Here is a 24,404-nt window from a genome sequence, read left to right on the forward strand (position 1 = left end):
GTGACTCAGAGATAAAGGGCTGCTGGTGAGAACAGCTATTGGCTGCTGCAAGGCATCACACACTGTTCTTCAAGAGACCACATTCTATATACATAAATCAGTATTTCTGAAAGACCGTGTCTGAAAATGTAATATTTAACACATTCCCTGAACACAGACATTTTTTAAAAAGCCACATTTTCGTTAGGAAAGAAGTACACTGGATTACATACAGGATTTAATGGAGGCCGTGATCGGATGAAATCCAGGATTATTTCATGGGCACTCTTTTTTAATCGAGGTGGAATGTCACCGTTGACCTGAAAAGGAGAAAGTGAAATACACACATATTTCCATGCCTTGCATTGATACTCGTGCAGATGATGAGAAAAAAAGAAAATCTGCAACATCCCTGACAGAGCCTGCAGAGTTCTGACACCTGCACTAGACGTAAAATCCCAACAGTCCTGAACAGAACAACAATCTGTATGCACAGCACAGGCAAGCAAAGACTTAAGGGAAAGCTTTTCAGCTTTGCAGATAGCTCCAGAATAACCACAGCTCCAGCAGCATCAATCAGCAGTACTTAGGATTTTGAAATGATGGAATTAAGTATCAAGGCTGCAACCATGTCTATGGGAGAATGCAGGCAAAGCTCGGATCTCGTTTGGAGGAAAAGGTGCCAAGACCATTTTTTTTAGGAACATCTATTTGAACCATGGCCCTCTGCCAACCATTACACGGTCTCTAACAGTCTGCTCGTAGGTTTTGAGCCCAGTTTTTGGATCTGCTTAACATCTCCCAAACTCTGATACGAAAGCAAAAACTGCACCAGGACTATCAGCAATGAATTGCTTTTAGCAATGGATGAAAAATAAGCTTCCCTTGTTCTTTGCCTGACAGGCCAGAACCTGTCTCTGCTGTTCTGGCCATGAAGAAAGAGGTGCCCGGGTGTGGAAATCCCAGCAGAAGGAGAGAAAACCCCTGGGCATGGTTTCATAGACACCTCTTCGCCTGCACTTTAATAAGTTACTCAAGGGTAAAGCAGAATTTGCCAATACGTCCAGAAAGTCAAGTTGCTAGAATGCCATGGCATGACACTGAAAGTACAGGGAGAGACCAGAAGAGGGGCTGGGTGGGAGTTGTTCTTGTTTGCTTGCTTTTTTCTGAAGACACAGACATTTCTTCCTCGGGTATCTCATTTTGAAGGTAGGACCATACACAACACATCACAGGAAAGAGTCGGCAATTCACTGCGTGTACAGGATATAAGCAAGGCAAGGGAAGTTTTCCTATCATCTGAAGAATTTATGAACTGTAAGCTGGGAATAATTGTATGGATTTGCTTAAGAAATCCATCTGTCAGGTTCAGCCTGTGTGGCACAATGCCCAAGCACACTGTCAGAGAGCATCCTATGCCATACATCTTTCTGGCACCTTCTATTACTACACAGTACCTGGCTATCAACCCTGTCCTCCAATCTGAAAGAAATTCCTGAAATACTATATTTCTTAGACTAAATGTCCCAAATTTCATCACTTTTTTTTTTTTTAAGGGCCAGATGGTTAGACTTTCTTTGGGAGACTCTTCTAACAAGCTCTGTAGCCATAAAACACGTGTAACGACAGCTCTGTTTTGTCAGATCACGTGCGCGTTTGCTAACGAGAAGAAATGCTGCAGTCAGAAAAATGGGTTTACATCCCCACACGGTCACCGCAGCATGAACCCAAACTGAACTTCGCTAATGCCACGCAGCTTCCACATAAGCTCTGCTGACCCAGGACGTGCCCTGGTTCTGGGCTGAGGCAGAGTGACAGCCTCCCATCGAAGACTCATCCCTTCCCCGATACGGGATCGGAGGCAGAGTTCCTTCAGGGGGACGTTTCATTGCTTCCTTCGGGACTCTTTCTGGAGGTACCCTACCCCAGACATGGTCTAATTTCCATTTGTTCCCCGCCCCATTAGCTTCCTCAGAGGGAACTTGATGCAGTATGGCACAGAATACCAAGCTGCTAAACCACGTGGCATGACATCTTCCTAGAAACAGTACAGAAAAATTAAAAGGGGAAAGATTTATATTAAATGGTGATTTGGCATTTTATGATAAGGAAGATATTATTTTAAGTGATGTGATTGATTTCTCCTGTTTAAAGACCGAGCAATTCTTCAAGGACAGCGTGGTTTGCAGGATCCTTAATGAAATGGTGAGTCTCTCATCCCCAGGTTACTGTTCATCAGATGTCAAAGCTGATAGCTTAAGTTGCGAGCTATTACCATCAGAACAGCCATTTTGTACGCTGATAATCTCAATTCCAGCCTTGGGGAGCAACTCTCTGCACCACGCTAGGAAATAAATAATACATGGCTCTGAGCCTTTCACCTCAGGGCACTCTCTGCACTGACTTAATGCCACCAGAGTGTAATTAGTATCAGTATTTCCATTTGATTGGAAAAGGGGAAAAGCAAGATTTGCTTAAGTGATTTTCCACAGGATGCAGAGGAAGCTGGTGGCAAAGCAAGTGGATGTTTATCAGTTGCTTCAGCCGACAAGCCAGGATCGGGAGCGCCAGCAGAAGCCCCCTTCTCATACTCGGCTCCCAAACAAGATGTTGACAGGAAAGACACTGAAGGGAAGCTTTTATCTTCTCTGTCCATGCTAGATCTATTTCTTCACTCAAACCGACTCTCCCTGTAATGAGCAATTTAACATGCATCTTTTAATTAATTAATTAAAATTCATGGCTCAATTAAAGTCTAAATCAGAGCTACATTGCACAGATGCAGCCACGGCACATGCAGAATACAAGAAAAATGATCTCGGTGCTCACGTACCACACTGCCCCAAACTGCAAAACAGTATCTAAATAGATACCTCAAAACATTGTAATGCTATCCTAAATCTTCATGTGTATAAATGGCTTTTGTACAGCAGTATGCATTAAAACTGGCCAGGTGAGAAAAGCATAATCGATGATTACAAAAATCAACCAGAAATTTAGAGATCTGAACAGCTAAAGCACAGAGAAATTACCACATAATCCTTGCTTCCATCAAATTTTAATATATAAATAGAGACTTGCAGTTAAAATAATAACTTCAAATGGTACTTGGTGACCTGCACACGACTCACAAGAACTATGTCACTCATCACTGACATTCAACTATCTCAGCCATTTATTTTTCACATTATAAAAGGTGGTAGTATTAAGTAGAAGAGTCCTATCTCTAAGTAACAGATAAAATGAAACTGATGGTTTTGTACCATCTAGAAATTTTCACTTGAAATGAAATTGCGAACACTGACATCGTCAGAGGGGACGTGCTACATCATTCCCAAAACAGCCCATGCTGAAGTCTGGTTGTGAATTCAAGCACTGTAAGTAGATAGACATGCATTTGTCAAATTTCATTATGCAGACTGTGTAGTGCTTTAGTTGTTACCTAGTTGTCACACAGTGCATATCAATTTGCTGATTTATCTCCATACAGAAAGGTCAAGCAGCAGTGTCTATTCTTTGATACTGCACATTGTAAACCACTGTATTCACGCTGCTGCACCTGCACATCTATTATGGATACAAGTTTACGATCCCCTATAATAATCATGGTACTTACACAGAGCCACTGCTTCCTTGGGTAGCCCTAAAGCATGATTAAGAACTGTAAAGCTCGCTGCTATACCTAGGATTTCTGGGAGTGAGTGTTTTGTAGGAGAAAAAAAAGCCATTAAAGCTGCTAAGGCAAACATGCCAAGATTACGAAATGCCAGGATGAAAGTCTTCTTGTTCCCATGACAACCACAGAAACAAAGACTCCTGCATCAGGGGGACAGAGAGATGACGAATTTGAAATTGTTTTTGTATCTACTAAAATAGAAATGCAGAGGTCACTGAAACTAATGAAACTAGTTATTTGCAAAAAGCCCAGAATGTGACATTTTACATCAAGACATTTTGAAGAATTGCCCTATGACAGAGGACTTGTGAGAACAGACAGCTCCAGTTATTGGTATCTGTTAACACTGCTGACAGTCTAAAACACCAAAATAGACCCTAAGTGATGCACCTAACAGGAACATCTGTTCCTTTCCTAATTTTTACTAGGAGTACCGAGCAGTCAGGGACAGATCAAGCTATTCTTTTAAACACAGCATTACATTCGTAAAAAGGAGCGTAAAGACTTTATCTAACATTTTATTTACTTAAAAATGATCCACCTCCTGTTATCTTCAGTGGCGTGCATTTTCACAAGCCGTCAAGTCTAAAAATACTACCCATAACTTTAAAGCAAAAAATGTTTTTAATAAAAATTTTGCCAAACATCTGCTTTGACGGATAGAAAGAAACATAATCCATCTTCCCCAGGCTGCTTTAAAATTCAGATTTAGGACTCCTGTCATTTCCTCCTCTTCTCAAGAAGCATGACCGTTTTCTCTGACGGGAATATATATAATTAGCTCTGACCCATAAAAGTCAGCTAAACGATGCTGTATTTATGACATCTAACCAAACTTGTAATTCTGTATGAATCCTCCAGGCTCCACACATTTCATATCAAACCGCATTCTATTGTGCATGTTTGGCACACTCTTCAAGCAGACCCTGCAGCAGAATCCAAATTACTGGATGGAAGGTTTATAATAAGAAAAAAGTTAGTTTTCTAACACACAGTCTTCAGCAGTTTTCAGATGAAGCCAGCAATTGCATGAGAGACAGCACTACAGGTCCTGTACCTACAGCTGATCGTAATCCCAATTCACGTTTATGCCCAGAGGTCACTTTGGACAATCTACCTAGTAGACAAGATAGCAGGACAAAAATAGATGCTTGCAGGGATTTTGCATACGGCAAGAGTCTGGATGAAGAGAAGAGCAGCTGTGCCTCCAAGACCTACAACATAATGAAGAAAATCTCTTCAGAAGAGGCAGGAGCTCGCTCAACAGAAGATGAATTAAAGCCCAGCCTGCCAAAAGCAAAATCAGATCACCCAAGGGTACCCATCCAGAAGAAACTACTATCTTGATTGCATACAGTAATCAGCGTCTGAGGTGACTTCTTCTTTTGCAGTGGGTAGTAGGGTCAGTTAGCTCTGTTCTCTGAACTGCGAGCGTAAAGGTAGATAGATATCATTCCTGGGTATGTATTTTCCCCTATTAATATTTAAGCAACAGAAAGCTGCTGCAGAAAATGAAAATAGTCTGATAGTCTGAATCCATACCTTGGTTAGGAAAATACTTTCACTTCATACACAAAAGGCCTTTATATTTGTAACAGGACTCATGTATTTGTTCTCCATGGAGTAATTTCAAATTTTTCCTCCTCTATTTTTTTTTCTAATGATCTCAAGTGCATGATTTCTTTCTCTCTCCTCTCTGAATTTTTCAGGTGGAATCCTGGCCTTCTTACTAGCAAAGGTTTTGTGAATTTTCTTCAGGAATACAAGTATAGTTGAATACAAGATATTTTAACAAGATGTTTCCATTGTAACTAATAACAGACAAACATAAATAAATGTCAGATATAAATGTTGACAATGACCAAGTACATGCCTCTGACAAAGGGGTTTAAAATGTTTTACTAAGGATAAGGATCCTTTTAGATCAGTTGCTGCCTTATCAGGAAGAACATCTTTACGATGAACACAATATAAACTAAAAGGAATAAAAGAACAAGGAGATGCCAGTAAATATCAAATGGGCTCTGATAAAAAGAGTGCCTCGGGTCAATCTTATATGCACTTTCATGAGTATCTAGGAGGAGACCCATCAACACTCTCCAGCTTGCCTTAGCTTCTTTTTTTTTTTCCCACTTGAAAGTAGCAATATGATACGCTGAACCAACTGAGCTCAGTTTCTACAAATCAAAGGTTTAAAATGGTTTTCACAAAGTGTTCCTTGACAACTCTTAGCAGACCATGGTACTACAAGTTTTCAAACACTGTAGGTTTTCATTTTCTGTCACAGTTCATATAACAACTTGGTGGCACTTTATATTCTGGAATGCCACATTTATTCCAAAAATTATGCTGTATCTCAACATAAACGTTCTCCCCAGTAAAAGCCTAACACCATCTCTCAGTGGAAAGCATGACAGGACTGTTGAAATGACTCTTAAGGTTATCATAAACCAACAGAAATCATTTGTTCAAGCATATGATATGTAGGAAATGTCTTTCAAAATTTTGAATTTTTCCTGCCATACGGAAAACAAAATACTCAACATTTGTTGGTTTCACATTTTTCCCCTCAAAATACTACATAGATTTAAGATGCCATATAAAACCCATGAACATTAGTACTATCTACATGACATCATAATTTCAATGTTCTCAGGAAAAAAAGAAAAGAAAAAAATTGAATGAATAAAAAAAATATATAAAAAGAAACAGAAAACAAAGGAAAAGGAAAAAAAATAAAAAGAATTATTTCAGATTTGACAAATTCTAGTAATTCTCTTGACTTACCATGACCTTTCTTAAGGTATAGCGTTTGGATCTAATGTCATCCATCAGCATTTCATAGGGTGTGAGCTGATATTCTATGGGGAGTGGGTTGTACTGACGCTCTTGAACCTTCTTAAGTTTGACACCATTCCGTAAATCTCGCATCACTTGTACCCAAAAACGAGCCTGAAGAGAAAAGAGAGCAAAATTTTATTTAATACCTTACCCTTGCATACTAATTCAGATTGAGCTGAAGTTGCTCATTCCCCCTTCAGGACACCACCAAATATATACAGCTTTATCCTTTTATTTTTAACACATCAACCAGACCCACTTTGTACATGGTGATTTTAGATAAGTCCATTTTAAACCCTGAATATAACAGGACTCATGTACTTGTTCTCCATGTAGTAGTTCCAAATTCAACAAGTGCAAGGTCCTGCATCTGGGCCGGGATAACCCTAAACACAAATACAGGTCTAGCAATACCCTCTTGGTACTCAATTTTCTTTTGCTCTGCCTACCACATACTAACATTTCCCTCTTATTATTGGGGAATGGGTAGAGAGGAGTAAGAACAGGTAGTAGACAGAAAATTAGGAAATTGAAATCAAGAACTTTTAAGAATGTCGTAATGTTTCTCTATACACTGGCCAAAAAAAAGTAAATAGAAAACAATACAAGCTACTGAGTGTTCTCTGTAGCATTTTTTCTTTCATCACTAAAGAAACTCAGCTGGTGGTTCTGCTTCCTTCCTGGCTGCCTCTCTGAAGGGCAGTCAGCATGATACCTGTCTATATGTCCAGCCCTTTAAATTGCAAAAGCTTCTACATGAAAGCTGAGTCTAAAGAAATAGTGTGATGCTTGGATACTTACATTATTTCATCTATCTGTGAAGGAAGGTTGAAATTCCATTTGGTACTAACTTGTCATAATTCAGTACTAGTTCATATGTTAAAAAAAAAAAAACACACACAAAAACAACCAACAGACACCGATTTAAACATAAACCAAACAACTTTAGGCAAGCATTATAAAGAAATATAAATTACTAATAACGGTGCTGAATCATTATTCAATTGTTGTCTTACCCAGTCAGCATTCTTTAAGTCATCAAGATCTGTACTGGATTCATCACTTGCCTCTTTGTCCATTTCTTGAATCTTCTTCAGATTCTGCAAATGAAAAGAAAATTATTCAATAAACTGAATGGTGGCATTACTTTACAGTAAAGCAGAAGCTTATCTTTTGAATGATATTGTTTGGGTATTCTACTGAGTATCTTACAACTTGAATAGTAACACTGCAAAAATAATTTGAAATACTGTTTGAATATTTCACTTAATTGAAAAATAGACCTTCGATGCTGCAAAAAATCTGAAGTTCTAAGTATGAGAATACTTCAGATAATAGCATACCAGAAAAACCTATACACAGAAATTGTAATATGCCTAAAGTTGAGCTATGCACAGAAAAAAAAAAGTAGCAAGTTTGTTAAACTCCAACATAGAAAAGGTTACTGACTTGGTAAGAATCCACTCATAACAAAATTACTGTTACTTGCCAAATGCAAGACAGCTCATTTTTGTTGAAGGAGAAATTCCCAGAAAGTTAGTTGCAAGGTGAAATAAAGTATGTGAAATCGTTCAAACAGAATAGTGACAGACTTGCATTTATGTTGACATTAAGCAGCCTGTATAACATAGTTTTATGATTTTATTACTCAGATCTCAAAATCTCTATATGAGGAAGAGAAACAGATCTGTCAGAAGTAAAACTCTTATTTATGAACAAGATCAGATGATGCAAATATGAGAAAGATTGTTTGCAAAGGGGAAAAACAAAGCTTTCATATAAACAAGAAGATGAAAAATGATCAAAAATTACAGTAAACTAAAGAACAGGAAAGCTTGCACACACACAAATGCAGGCAAAAGATTAAACGGTTTGAGAGGCTTTAGAGAAATTGTGTTAGACACCAAGAATTGCATATCCAAATGCTACTTTTACTTTTGTATTGAAATGTTGTGGAATCAGCAGAACAAATACATTCTCAATATTCCATTCCACTTTTACAGAGGGTTTTCTGGGAAATCTTTAACAATGTTTAATCTGATCTGTTTTCTTGTTACTTATTAATGTATTAAAAAGGATAGTTAAATCTGCTAACGACTTCATTATTTTATGAGATTAAACCCACAGGCCAGAGGTCTGACAAAGTTTTATGTATTTATGCATTAAAAATATTTGTCTCACTTTTGAGCACTCAAGCTCTTCCTTTAATGGAACTGAACAATGAGTCTCAAGCCTTGGAGCTTCTGAGAAAGCTTAAAAATAAGCATATTTGGCAAAACATTTTTTCTTGCAAGCAGTTCCCAAACCATAACCATTTCAATGGAAGAAATGCAAGCACTGGAAAAGTGCTTAACTTGCACACATACTGGAGTGTATCTACCGCATGTGCTAACAGAGACAGCATGTGTGAGTCAGCCGCCATGGAAGTTTTGGAAAAACAGCAGATGGATTATTTATTGTCTTTTTTAAGCAAGTAACACATTTACTTTCACATCAGCGAAGAAATATTACCACTGCCCTATAAAAAAAATAATACATAATTTACAGGAAGACTCTTAAAAAGTCATAAATCACCTATGCTACAGAAGCACATCTGTCATTGCACAATGCGGGCACATTTTGGAACGACTCGCAGTATTGCCGCAGGATGTCCAACTGGGAAAGAATGGCTGTATGGAAACTTGGGCTGGTCCTGCTGCTGCGGGCAGCACTCAGTCTAACTCTAACAGGCCATAATCTTTTCCAAAGGGAAAAAAGAAAAACAAAAAAAGAAAAACAAAAAACCAACCAACCAAACAAAAACCAGAAAGAACGAGTAACACGAAGGCCTCATTTACGCCTATTTTGCCACCCAGGGTTTCTTCTTTTCCATATCATTTTCAAAGTTGCAGTAGCCATTTCAAAGATGGTATCTGTGAGCTGTAAATTTCTTGCTTTTGTGTGAACAGCTAACGTTTACTAATAAATTGCAAGATATACAATCGTTCTAACACTTTCTCCTTTTTCTCTTCGTAATCAAAAAGTTAACTGCAGTAAATTCGCTCACAACTGCCGGAGTTGCTCCTCCTTTCCATACTGGAAGGTACCTATCAATTAAAAAAAAAAATTTACACGTTCCAGCTGCTTAACCTTTACTTTGACTGTCCAACAACATCTGCAGCAATTACCCCTTTCAGCAGCCATGCTCCCTACCATACACTTAACGGGGCTGGTTTATGCCCAGAGGCTGATGACTTTGAGTGATGTAAATATTCCATGAAACAAACTAAAACAACTACAACCTATTTTTCTTAACAACAAAAAAATAAGAAGGGGGGAGGGAGGGGAGAACACACATAACTGAACAGCTGAAAGATCTTCCAAAGGAGGCAGCCGTCTAATTAGTTTCTCTGGAACATAGCTGGAGGGGGAGTTTCTACTTTAGAAAGCGCGGGTGTGGGTGCTGCTGGCTACCACACACTCAAGAGCTGAGAGCCAAACCCACCAGCCACAAGGTACATTTCTCAAAGTGCCCTTTTTTTGACACGAATGAGCTGGCATAAGCACAGGCTACAGCCAAAGTGAGGGTCTGGGTGCTCTGGATGCTTCCTGCGCACCGGCAGAGCCACCCACTCTGCCTGATAGGGAGCTGCGTAGGGAGAAAAATCTGTGGGGAAAATACCCACTTTTTTATAGGAATAGTTTCCCCCCTACCCACAACTCAGCTGGCTCAGACCCCTAAATGCAGCTCACCATAGATGGTAATTTCCATCACTATAAAATTGAGAAAGCTTTGGAAGACTGGGGAGAAAAAAGAAACTAAGTACTTCATCCCTGCAGCCATGAATTGCGAAGGTTTCTTTAACTCTCCTCCATCTGCCAGGTGCTGCTTAGGAAGGAATCAATTCAGGGTGACAAATTATTGCATTTAAACTTCTGGACTAAATGAAATATTATCATTTCCCTCCAGCATCCCCAGTCGGTGTCCGTGGGTTTCAGAATCTGCTGCAATCGTAAATTATGGAAACCAAAACATTTACAATACAACAGACCGTTTGTCAGAACTTAGCTGGGATCCAAAACCTATGAGTAACCTCAGCTGCTGTATCCATTTGTATGTACCCTTGGGACAATGGATTAAGGAAAGCTATTATGGTGTAATAAATACATAGCCTAAATGGGTTTCCTTTTCAGAAAGCAAAAACATCTTAAAAGGGTTTTTCTAAATGATCCCAGAACCTCAAACCCATACCACAGATCTGATTCATCTATTACAGCCTGGGCATACGTTCACGAAATAAGGGTCAGATGTGTAGGAAGCAAGCGTTTCAACAGCTCTGGCTTTTTTAAACCATTACAGCACTTGGCCATTTTTTCTTCAGCTGCATTTTGCGACAAATGCTAGCAATAGAAATACCGAATTTCTTCAAATTTCTTCCTGCGCTATTAAAAGCAGGCAGCTGATTCGCTGTTGCCACGTGTCCCACATTTGTCCCACATTTGGGACACGTTCTCCTGCGCCTGCGACAGATGGGAGGTTATATAAGACACTTGTCAGCACAGCGTCAAGGGCTCGCTTCCGCAAAATGCTCCCTAAAATGCAACATTTTAACGAAGACGGTATTTCAGGAATCCAGATCTTCACTTCGTCTTTGGCCAGTTTCAGAACAAAACCTACAGCATCTCCTGCTTTATATTCTTGGTAATTTGGTCACTGATGCAAGTGATTCTTATGCTGATATCTGGGAAACTAATAAAATATTCTTGCACTTTTATTGTCAATTTAAAAATGCATAACCTGCATATAGGGGAAAAACACTTTTATGTATATAACAATCCATCCTGGATTTAAATTCAAAGGGCTTGGCCAGCAGTATTACTTCAGTTCTTTGAAGACTGTCAAGCCCCCTTTAACTCAAGCAAGAGTTGTTGAAGGGAATATGATCAGTTGAATCAGTCCCTGAAAAACTCCCTCATTCTTCAAGTCATTTTAAGAATATCACTGAATATCAGAAAAAGCTCTTCATAAACAGTGGTGTGGGTCGACATACTCAGCTCTGGAAAGAGTAGTCACTGTGCTGCTCAAAAAACTATTAAAGAGATAAAAACAAACAAACAAAAAACAAATGCATGGAACACTTACTGAGTTACAGTGCCTGCAACACACACAAAAAAACAAAACAAACAAAAAATCCCAGTCTTTTCCCTCATTTATTAGGTTGCCATTTAAATGGCTCCTAAATGGAGTGATCAAACATCATGATGGAGTTGCAAGCCTGATGACAATACAGTTGCAAAAGCGGAGTCACTGGAAGCCTAGAAGTCGAAGCAGAGGCGAACTTACAGGCAGAAAAGTTTGGGAATCAGTTTCTCCAACTGTACTTTCTGAAAATCCACTCAGCAGTGTGTTTAACAGCTATTATGGTCACGAGACTATTAAGAGTAACTTGGCTAGTGACCTTATTTGTAAAATGAGTTAGCCATTAACATTATTTAGGTATCTATTAACTAACTACCTATATAACCATATTTTGGACAAATAATACACCAGTATAGCTATGTTATATAGAAAGTAATCTACTTTTTTAATTAGCTGTTTTCCAGCTGAGTCTCTAGATGGCATGAAGATAGGGAAAAAAAAAAAGGAACAATTTCATTTCTATTTATGTACTTAATTAGACCTTGGAAGGTTTATGTTTTCATACAGGTCAGGTTGAAATATATCCAGACAGACCGAAAAAAATTAAGCTATTAGACAGGAAAGAAATCATAAGGTGCATTGTTTAAAAGATCAGTACAAAGATGACAGACTGAGGGCTTTTTCTGTATTCTACCAAAAACTTGGTTAATTAAAAGGCACACTGTGGATAATGAAATTACAGACAAGTTTTTGATGAACATGGACTTTAACTGCAATTGATGAGGTAGGCAATTATAAAAGTATACAAAATTTTAATGAGTTTGGAAGGAATATTAATTGTAATGCTCTAGGATATACATCCATTTCAACAAATTTTTGAGATACAAGTCAAACCTACTGCGGCAGATGAAGACATCTGCCTACAAGACAATGCCTGTATCTTATGGCGCCCAGCATCCCATGCTGTCTTTTAGGACCTGCTATGGTGCCAGTCGTGAGTTCATCACTCACAGTCCACTCACGAATCCTTAGCTCTGCTACAGGCTGACATCAGTATTTACTGGTACCGCTCACAGGGTCACAGAGCGGCTGAGGCTGTCAGGTCCCTCTGGAGGCCCCTGCCCCAGCCCCCTGCCCCAGCAGGGCCACCCAGAGCAGGGTGCCCAGCACCACGTCCAGGCGGCTTCTGAAGGTCTCCATGAGGAGACCCCACGGCCTCTCTGGGCAGCCTGTGCCAGTGCTCGGCCACCCGCACAGCACACAAGTGCGGCCTGCTGCTCACAGCTGTGCCCGCTGCCTCCTGTACAGTTACTGGGTACCACTGAACAGAGCCTGGCTCCATCCTCACTGCACCTTCCCTTTGGATATTTATACACATTGAGATCCCCCTTCATTGAGATCCTCCTCTTCTCCAGGCTGAACAGTCCCACCTCTCTCAGCCTCTTCGCACTGGAGAGGGGTTACAGGCCCTTTACCATCTTCATGGCCCTACACTGGGCTCTCTCCAGTGTGTCCTCATCTCTCTTGTGCTGGGGAGCCCAGAACTGGGCCCAGTACTCCAGGTGTGGCCTCACCAGCGCTGAATGAAGGGGAAGGATCGCCTCCCTTGACCTGCTGGCAATGCTTTGCCTAATGCAGCCCAGGACACCGCTGCCATCTTTGTGGCAAGGGCACGTTGCTGGCTCCCTCAGGCAGTAAGCAGGCATGGAGCACCCGCTCCAGCGGGAGGGGAGCCTGGGCAGCAACAGGGAGCTGAAGGAGGACCGGGGTAGATACCCCCTCAATTAAGCAGGTTCACAAAGCGGCCAGCAGACCAGACAGATCCACGGTCCAATCCAAATCCAATCCAATTTCTGCGTGCTTACACAGACTCTCCCTGTTTCTCACAGTCACACTCGCTGCTGTCTCCGAGCAACGTGTGAGACCTTTTCAGATACTCCACAACAGGAACATTTGTTTTATCTTGTGGACATCGCTCACTTGTGCCTGCAGTTCTGTCTATGGCTAGGGGCCAACAAAGGTGATCTCAATGGCTTTTCGATGATCCTGAACAAGATTAATCTCTTCTTTCAGATGAGGTTCATTTTAGCAGATATTCAAACTGTCTTTGCCTCACACACAAATACACTTCCCCCGCCTTGTAGTCCACATTTCCACACACACTATCAAAAACAAAGGGCAAGATTCCGCTTTTGTGGAAATTTGATTGTAATTTAAAAAACTCACTGCCTGGGATGAGAAACAAGCTGTACCCTATTTTTGCCATCAGCTGTAAACATCTGAGCTGCAGGACCATGGAGTCAGGAGGTCCTGGCCCATCGAAGACCACTTCTGGGTGGCAGCAGATGGTACACAGGGTGGATCTCCTTTCACAGAGCCTGAGTAGCATACAGATGCTGCCAGCAAGCTGAAAAGACATCCCACTACACTTTCTACAAAACCTTCACCTTGCAAAAGGATGCAAAGTTAGGTCAGATTAGTTAACTAAATTGCAGCCCTACTCCGGAGTTGCTGCTGCTGCTATTCCCAAGAAATATGTATTTTTACTCCTTTTATTCTTTTTCATTTTTTAAAATTATTATTACAACAGTAGTATCACACTTTCTCATCTCTGTCTTGAGTACTGCCCTGTACAACTACTAGACGTAACATTTCTTTCTCTGTAAGAATGGAAATGTCGTCTTCCTGTCTGCGAGTCATCTCTACTGCTGACCTCTCACACACAGAGAATCAAACTGGAAATAAAATCCACACGGCACCAAGTATGTGACAAAGTGCCTGAAACATCATATTCGACATCCATTGAGATGACCTTAACAGCTCACTCATTGCTTCATCATTTCTGAGTAATGCACTCACCCAAGTGCATGCCAGTAAAGCCCTTTCTGAAGCTACGCTCCATTTGCTAAGGCAGCGATGCTCACAGGACAGACTGGAGAGCACTACTGGCCTATACCTCGTGCCTCCTGATCCTTCCCTCGTAATTCCAGTAACTTTCAAAGCCCCGACATGTTTTTATACAAACTGAAAACAACATCACAGCAATAGTTTCTTCTGCCTCTTTCAAGCTGCACTTTCCTGCTAAACCTGCCCTGGGCTGTAGCATAAGACCAGATTTGGTACAATCCTAGTAAATGAATTTCTGCAGATAAAAATTCTCCCTCTTCTTCTATAGTAGCATTGGCTGTTTAAAGTGCCTCCTGAGCAAAAAGCATGAGCTTCATATAGCTGGGGAACAGACACCCAGATACGACACAGTAGCCCCAGAAAGAGCCCAAGGAATTTTGAAGTATTTTTTTTTATTCATAGGAAAGTTATTTTAAGCCATGTTTTTCATTTTGATCTCATCACCACAACTAGGTCTGAGGGGTTCTAAGGCTCTCCAAATTAAGTTCTCAGTTTTTAAAATAAACTATTAGTTTAAAACTCCTGGTACCCTTAGTGTCACAGACACAATATTACATGGTATAAGTTTGTGGTTTTAATTGGAGCTGATATATATGGCTTGTTTTTTCCCCAATTCTCTGACATTGCAATCACCATGAATCGATGACAATAAAATATACTTACTAAAGTATTAAGTTTTTCTCTCCTTTATACCCATACTCATATGACAATACAAAAGGAAAAGAAAAAGGATTTTATTAACTTGAATTTTATTTAACTGTATTCCTCGTTAATTAAGACCCTTCTATGTATTCGAAAAAGCAAAACGTACATAATACCACAGTTTTCACTGATGCAAACCTAGCACGATGACATGATTCCTACTTGCCTCGAGTATAAACTATAGAGGTATTTTTAAAACGGAATAACAAGATTTACAGCATTCCATCCTGTATTTGCTTCACACCTTTTTTTTTCCTTTTTATACTACATTATTTTCAAGAATCACATTGTTTCTGAATCTATAGTTGGATAAAAGCTATAAGCAAGGATCAAGAATATCATAAAAACTATTTATATTCCAGAAGCTGCTTGTAAGATAATTTTCTTGGTCACTTCTTGTATGCCTGCTAGGGGACCGATCTGGGGTAAAATGAAATCAAATGATCAAAATTCTGGCTTTGGATAAGTGCAGTGATAAAAGTCTCATTGGTTTCAGTAGGGCCAGAATTTCATCTACAAGGATTACTTCCTTTGACCTAAATGTGCTCTGAAACAATCCCTAATAGCCTTTGAGAGGCAAATGGTTCCTTTCATTTGAGATTAACTCATAGTATGCTCTATGGTGTTGTCAAATGTTGGGTTTTCATTCCCAATTACAAGATGATAAATAATCTGCAAATTCTAAAACACCCCTGTAATTATTTTAATAAATTGAAAAAAAATGTTTTAAATAATCACAATATGCAATATTTTACTTCAACATTGTCAGCACTGACACCTTATTACTGCTTACTGCAGTCAAAATGTTTACGAACTACGGGAAACATGCTTCCTCTCTAAGCAGAAACAAGAACTCCAAAGGGCCTTATCTTTGGGCCTCAGCACGGACCTTGCACTAGCTGCTAGCTGAAGTGTTTATAGCACAGATCCTTCAATTATCCAGTGGTCAGAACGCCAAGGAGCAGTCAAATGCCAAGATGTGAAATTAATGATGTCAAGGTTTTAGCACCGAGACGCTGCATTCTGTCAGCTCTCTGTGTCAGCTGCACTGTAATGCAGGTGCTTCAGAGAACAAGTGGCTCTTCAGCCACGCTGACACTGCCAAAATTATCTGTGTATGATACCACTTCAGCTTAGAAATTGCTTTCAGTTTGAGTAGGGCTGGAGGAAAAATGGAAGTGAAGCTTGATCCCAGGCAACAGAAAACCATCTCTGAAGGATTCTCCCCCCTGGACAGATGTGTCTCAACCAGGTCTCTGAACAGGAGGAAAGACAGCACCAGTCTCTTGTGCCTCCAACTGGTTTGCATCTTTCACTCGTGTGGCAACAGAGCTTTCTTGTGCTGCTCCAAAGCACACCTGACCCAATGATGAGCTGATTCAGCTCATGAACTTGACAAGGAAGCCTTCATTATTATTTTTAATTTATCATTTATTTTCTGTGTTTGTTTTCTAGAATCAGAGGAAGCAAAGCAGTGGGAGCACGTATACATGGGTGGAACAGCTCTGCGTCTTTCAGTAGCAAAACTGTTACATCAGCCCATAAAACCTTTTCAAAGGGCACTTTGGACCTTAGAGAAGCAAATTAAATCCTTCAGGTTTTTATTAAAAAGGAAAATTATGAAAGTGCTGTTATTTGACCGGCTGACTTTGATGAAGAAATCATCCTTGAGAACTATCGTTCCCTTCCTGCCCTTCCCCTCACCCACTGGTTTTCCAGTGTAACCAACACCCACACTGCGTTAACACAATTGTTCATGGAGCTACTCTGCAGACCAGATCACTGAAACTATCTTCATTAAAACTAATCCACCCACTCTCAAAGTTATTCTTCAGCCAGATCGTTTAATTGAAGTGGTTCACAGGATGGCCTTTCAGTCAACAGGAACAACCAAGCAGGCAGTGAACACAGACATCATGACCTACAGGTGGAATTGTTTATGTATTTATTTATTTTAAGCTGGCTCTGCTGTGAAGCCTGTGTGACCGACAAACAAGCTAATCATACATCAAAGGTAAGGAAAGCTGCTGAGTGAGGACAAATTACGAGCAAGGAGAATCTGAGATAATTCTCAGCCAAAGAAAAGGCATGAGGAGGAGCTGAGGAAGGACAGGGAAAGCCCTGATATTTCACAACACCACAGAAGTTTTCAGACTCAAATACATTGCTTGCATGCATGCACGTTGGAATGGAATAGTACTGCATAACATCCCAAGAAATTTTTCTGTTTTCCTTCCAAATAGTCTAGTCACAATTAATAACTATTTCTGAGACATCTGTAAATGGTTACGGGCCAAATGGAAAAAAAAATACAAACAAACAACACAGCTGTAGAACTACTCTCCCTGAACACTGCAAATAATTTCCACAAGCATCTGACATCCACTGCTGGCTGGGTACAGAGGTGATTCTGTAAGCCTAAATCACATTACAACAGATTCAAAAACTTACCTCTTTTGCACTTTTAATTTTGGCCAAGAAAGTGTACAGCTCCATTGTTTCAGCAAACAGAGCCCGACATACTGCTTGATAGTGGTTCGCTGCCTCTGATCGGGTTGGCAGGTGGGCAGCACACAGCTAGAGAGAAAAATAAACAGCAATTACAAACAATGCCCCATGGCTTTAATTATTGCTACGGAGCATGAGATAACATGAAAGGGAACGCAATGGGATATTTAGGGCACAAAAATCCACGAAAAACGTTTAAGGTTAGGTGGAAACTGGGGTGCATTTTCTGGATTTTCTGCTCCCATTTATTTTATATTCATGAGTTTCATGAAGAGGACTATAATAGAATAGATCAGCACTGATGCTGGTAGATGTAATCTTTTGCTTACAACATCCCCTAAGTCATATCCATCACTTGTAAGTATTCTTCACAGAAATCTTTGCTGGAAACAGACAGAACAACAAAATAATGTCTATAATTAATTTGCTGAAGTCTTAATACCAAAAAATTCCCAATACCAAAACTAAAATACCCATGTCATATATCATACTGGTGTATATATTAAAATAAAATAAAATCTTAAACAAGGCTTTAAAATTTGCCTTGTTACTGTGGTTTCATAACAGCTAGAGCTAAAACAATGATCAAGCCAGAACCTGAGGAAATAGGTGGCTACACTGAGAAGATCTCCAGAAGTAAGGCTTGAAACAAAAGGCTCTTTAGGAGAAGAGCCCTTAAATAGCCTAGTGGCATATTTCTCTAAATCTCTCCTGCATTACAGCGACCATTGTGGTCACAAAGGGCGCAATACCAGTAAAGCTCAGGCTGCATTTTCATGTTATTTTTGATCTGATTTAAATCCATGCTGACACTACAAGGCATGATCCTGAGGCCTCTGGCCACAGGCTCCCACCGATGCCCTTATGCTGGCACCTGAGTTTGTGCCCTAACTCGGAGGGGACTCCTCACTCAGACAAAAATTAAGACAGTGAAGGAGGCAGGGCAGGGGAGAATTACTCTTCATGGCTCGGACGCATGTGCAGTAGCGCAGGCAAAAAGGAGCAATGGGAACACCCTGCCAAAACGGGGAGTGAGAGGTGAAGGGAGGATGGGCTGAACAATTTCTTTGGATTGCAGTCACACTTAGATTGGCTTAATCTCGCTGACAAATTGCTTTCTAAGGCTGCAACCTCTTTGTTATTTTTGATTTCTTCCAATTAGTGTAACAATACAGAGTCCGATGGTCAGATTTGATCAACTCGATAAAATTTCACAAGCACCATCTGGACTCCTGCAACATCCTGCTCTGATTGTTGTAACCACATGTGTGTATGTATATTTAAATCCTTTTAGCCCTAAAAAAAGGATATACATATACATATACATATATAAGGAAAGTGTATGTATATATTTCTTCCTTCTTTCCCATATACTTTCCTTATATCTAAGGAAAGTACGGCAGACATTCAAAAGCTACCCTCAATTCACTGCTTTCAAATTTTATGCTGCTTTGTGAGTACAATCAAAATTTTGTTACACACTTCACATTTATTTCTGTGTAATCGGAGTGGCAAAGCTAACATTTTTTATTTAATTTTTTTTAGCAAATCGTATCTTCTCCTTTGCAGGTAAAGGGAGAAAGAACGAAACAGACGTGTCTCTAATGTGTGCTACAGTGACAACATATACTACAAAGAGAGAAACTGTTTAGGTATTTCCCTTGACCTAATGAAAAGTCAGAATCATACTTCATTAAAACACATCAAATTCAGAGTATGGTTAATTTGTGTTCCTTTCTCTCAATAACTAATCATGTCCTTACCTGCCTTACTATGTTTAGGGTAAGCTATTTCTAGTTATTAACTACAGCACAGATAAAAAGGATTTCATTCTACAGTACACCACTTACAGGAATAATAATAATTATAATAGGATAATAACAACAGCAATTTCAAAAAAGTCCTAAAATGGCACAGGTCTTCATAGGAAAGAATAAAACTTCATTTATTCAGATTGCAGACAGGTTTTTAAGAACGCCTTTTTTCTTTATTTAGAAGCACATTAATTAGAAACAATTTGCATCAAATATTCAGCAAGGTAATGAAATGCAGCAGTGGCAAGTTCAAGCAGGGGATGGATATAATCATGATTCTATTATTGAACATGAATTAAAGCAAAAAAATAAAATTAAATGCCTGCTGCAAAAGCCATCAGAAACATAACCACATAAGAAATCAACCATTTGGTTTGTAAACATTCGAATGCAGATATTAGAAGAGGCCCAGTAGCTCCTACTAACTTTCATGTTGTGAAAAATCAGTATCTGAGTGATCTTAGGTCATGTGAAGACGCACTACATAAAAAACACAACACCCTTGTGGTAACTTTAAATGACTTAGCACAATTTTTTGGATAGCGGAAGGTGAGCCTGAAGAAAAAGGAAAATGCAAATAAGCCAGACTGATTTTTCTTCACTGGGATCTATTACACTTGCATGTTGTTCAGAAATAAAAATGTAGGCAGTCAAGGCACACTAAGTGTGAAACGTGACATTTCTAGCCTAAGTTTAGCACATTTATACTCTTGTGCTTTTTTTAATCCCATCTTTAATTTGATGATAGTAGTGTCTGAAAAGCTACGTTTCCGAAATGCACCACAGAAGTCAGCCAGAATGTTTTAATATCTGAGTTGGGAAAGCACAGCCACCTAAGGAGCTCCTCCTCCCCTTACCATGTCACAGCAGTCGTGGTGCAGGACTGCAGGTCTGCGGTCTTTTCCAGCCATTCAACGCTCGTCAAGGAAGGGAAGCCTCTCTACCCTGCTTATTCTGACACTTGCTTTTTCATCCCTCATGATACAACTAAAACTATCCTACGGGGAATGAATGCGACCTGCGCCCAGAGCTTAACACAAGGGCTGCTTGTTCTGCTTCCAAGAAGTCTCACACAGTATGGGTGAAATCAAATGATGTGGTCTTTGGAAACTGGGGGAATATCAAAAATATTATCAACTACTGAAATGAGTCTGTAATATTTCCATTTGTAATCACTGTGAAGAACTGGGATTTTTTTTTCTTTTTTTTCTTAACTAAGCCTACCCAAAAACCAGCTTGACCCAAAGTATTCAATCTTTGCTTAGATCACTAAGAAGATTAGAGACTGTTTCCATCCACATTCAGGGTTCACAGAAAAAAGGCATTATGTAAATACCGGAGCCTTGCCAGCTCCTCTGTCCAAATTCACCCTCAATTGACTAGGAAACAGAGCACATCAAGCCAAACCAGCGTTAACAGAAATCACAATTTAACCATCAGAAGAGATCAAACAGCATTTCTTGGATGCATTTCAATATTAGGGACTACACAAAGTTACAAGGAATTCTCACAGCAGACTCATCCGCTGAAATCCAGATAGGTTTTGCAAAACCTTCTATTTGGCTAACTACATACTGCAAACTTTACCAAAACACCTGGCTTGTTGGAATTCAGATTTCAAAAGACAAACAGTGTTTCCACTTGCAATCATCTTGGGCAGAGCGCCTGAATGAATGCGCCACAGAGAATAAAAGGATCTCTTTTTTTTCCCATGGGACACAAAGGCAAGCTATTGATATTATGCAAAACGCACTACCAGGCTGCAAATGCCAGGCTTGTTAAGTGATTTTAAAGCATTGGAGTATTAACATAGGACTTAAAATACGTACTTTTTCCTTAGCCAACTAGGAGAAAGGACTTGTAACCAACAGATCACTGAACATGCAACTGGACTGGGCATCCGCCTCATCCTCTGCAGCACAGCGTTGCAACAGGCTCCAAGAATAAAACTCAGCTTGAGATGTCCTCCCAAGTCAAAGCTACTTTCAGAAAGATTTTCTCTCTGTGCAGATGAACCAGACCTCGTGACTATTTGGGGGTAGGGATTTGTTTTGTTTAAAATATATATATATATAATTTTATTCCTATGAAGGTGAACTTCAAGGAGCCACCTACCTGGCACTGAAAAGTAGACAATCTTGCTTGAAACAACACCTGCGTATTTGTAAAAGTCAACCTAGCACTTGCTTAGCTTTATTATCCGGAATAAAGTTAAAGGGATGGACTATTCAGAGCACCTAGATGTGGTTTGACAGGAGTCTGGAAGATGGTCCTGCCTGCTACAACCACACTCGTGCTTTGTACAAGGGACTTGTGCTCAGTGCAAGTTTTGAGGCAGGTTTCACAAGACCTGGAGCCACTCACCTGCCTGCTGCTCTCCTGAGCTTTCTGGGCAGAGATTTGCCCCTGGCTCCACGGCTTATAACTGCAGTGGGCCAAGGATGAGCTGGTCCCTGAGGTACTGTGATAAAGGACTTCAGGGGAAGACTAATGAGGTAAGACTGTGATAATACAAAAGGAATGGGAGCAGAGTCAGCTATTAAACCACAAAATCAATGCACAAATTCACGGAAAGTACAGAAAGTGTTCAGAGAAAGTTACTATTCCCGTAAAGCTACCTTCAGAGCCTTTTATAAATTTTACATAGATATTTCAACTGATCAGTCGCAAGTGCAGTGGAATGTCCAATTGCTCAACGTGTGAGTTCCTAATTAATTTCACACACCTCAAGGAAGAGGCAATTTGTGAAAAGTGAGGCAAATAGCTACTGTTTGTGGTGTCAAGCAGACCTACCTCATTATTTAAGTGCTCCCTAGCAATCCGGTAAGGCTTTCCCCTCATGCAGGGATTTGTTGTTTTCATCATGTTTTCCATTGCTTTGGGGTGGACAAGAGAAAAGCTGTGTAGTTCTTAACAACTCTGTTACACATGATCAGAAGTCAGTCCTCCCCACAAAATGGCCTATCATATGCATTTTCACCTCAGTGATTTTTCTAGTATGAAAAACTAAACGCATCAGCAAAGCTATTGCATTTAACAAAACTCTGAGGATTAATCGCTTCAAGCAAATTATTTACATATAAACTTAAATGTCAAACAGGAATGGGCTAACAAACATTTGCAAATGCTCTCCTGAATCAAAACTTAGTTCGGTGTGGAAGAAAAAGAGAAAGATTCACGTGGGTAGACTGTGTTTGGGAAGGCTGAAGTACCATTTCATACACTGAAATGCGTATTTATTTTTGAATTTATCTTTGAAAATAAAAAAGCAAACCCTGAGCAGTTCAACAATGCTCGGTATGAAACTGGTGCACAGCAAAGGACTCTCCTCAACTATTTTCTTCTAAAAAGAATATCCGTCCTGACATTTCTTACAGGTACCAATTGTCTTCAGAAGCTGAGTGCGATGATTCACGTTAGTACATTTCACAACTGTTTGAAAATAGGCCTAACTACTTCTTCTCGATATGAGACAATTTAAGCAGTGATGACAATCCTGATAAAATTTCAATAAGACAGCAACACAAAACTAACACCTCGTTGAGTTGTCTCATTTATAAACTTGAACCTTTTCCAACAACAGAAACAAATTAAAGGTGAAGATGATTTTCATTCTGTTACATTTACATGATGCCATATTTAGCAAAAAAAAAAGTCTCACGAATACTGAACACAATTGCTAACACTTCTGACAGCATTTAAAACTTTCACGGGTGTTAAGAAAGGGAAATCGCACTACTGTATACGTTACAGACAATTTGTCAGCCTGATCCCATATTTTTCATGCTCAGTGATCCTTATTCTTACTCTTTGTTAGCTTCCTAAGTAACTCAACTTTTTGACCATCAAAATAAAGACTTCAAATGAAGGTCAGCGTATATTTTTGCGAGAAGGTATTTCCACCAGACAATTTGACAACATTAGTTTTTACACATCTAACTAATTTTATGTGCTACTGCAGACTTTTAGACAAAGCTGCATTCATGTAAATTCACATTTCTTCTTGAAAGCTATTTAGCTATTATTACACCTCAAATATACCCCCAGCATACAGCTGTGCTAGAATGTGTTATGTGTATTGCTAGCCTGTTTTTTTTGCAGTGCCTCTGGACTAACAACATCCTGCTTCCCAAAGGAGCTTGTTTCAAAGGAGCCAATTAAGTGAAAAGCAATTCTGCATTCTCTCCCAGTTTCAGAGAAACTGTGCTCCCTTGTTCCTTAGCAGAATAATGGAGGAATTAATAATATAAATATGCAGCAATCTGAATTTGCTAGCTCTTGTTCTTTGACTATTCAGTGGAACATCAATGGGATTATTGATGAGCAAGGGTGAAACCCTGCAAATGATATTTTTCCCCTTTTTTCTACAGTAAATGCCAACCCCTGCAACATACAGCAAAGCCACTAGTTAGCCTGTCAGCAGCAACCATTTTCTAAAGCTGTCTGCCTCATAACAAGGCAACAGCTCTGTGTACGCTCAGCAGCTCTCATCTGCACCACTCACGCATTTATCTGCCTTTCCTGCAGAGCAGCAGCGTGAAGGATGGGATGGAGGCATCTCGGTAGGAAAGCTCGCTTCAGAAGTGGAGTAGAAGCGTAGATGGGGAAACGTGATAAAATCGGATAATTAAAGGAGAAGGGGAGTGTCTGTACATATTACCAGGGTTACCTGTACGGTTGTTTAACTAGCAGCCCATTAAACTGTGGAAACACCCTTTACATTATTAAATAACTTAGACCCGAACAACTGATAGCCAAGAGTTGCAGCCCTGCAATGTGATTTTGTATGGCTGTCAGACATGCTTCTCAGGTCCTCCTTAGGACTGGCAGGTGCCTTCTTACTGGACCTAGTGCTTCT

The 24,404-nt window shown here is 39.8% G+C and overlaps 1 protein-coding gene across 2 annotated transcripts in view; it reads right to left on the reverse strand.

The window, feature by feature from the left end:
• Window positions 1-24,404, reverse strand: part of SPIRE1 (spire type actin nucleation factor 1) — a 136,769-nt gene that overhangs the window by 36,637 nt on the left and 75,728 nt on the right. For both annotated transcript variants that reach the window (XM_083826672.1, XM_083826671.1), the window contains exons 4-7: window positions 17,676-17,801; window positions 7,513-7,596; window positions 6,443-6,607; window positions 213-299 (exon numbers count right to left, since the gene is read on the reverse strand). In XM_083826672.1, the coding sequence (XP_083682798.1) occupies window positions 213-299; window positions 6,443-6,607; window positions 7,513-7,596; window positions 17,676-17,801 (462 nt within the window). The remainder of the gene's footprint in view (window positions 1-212; window positions 300-6,442; window positions 6,608-7,512; window positions 7,597-17,675; window positions 17,802-24,404) is intronic.

The sequence above is a fragment of the Anser anser genome (genome assembly GCF_964211835.1).
Source record: "Anser anser genome assembly, chromosome: 2".
Classification (NCBI taxonomy): Eukaryota; Metazoa; Chordata; class Aves; order Anseriformes; family Anatidae; genus Anser; species Anser anser.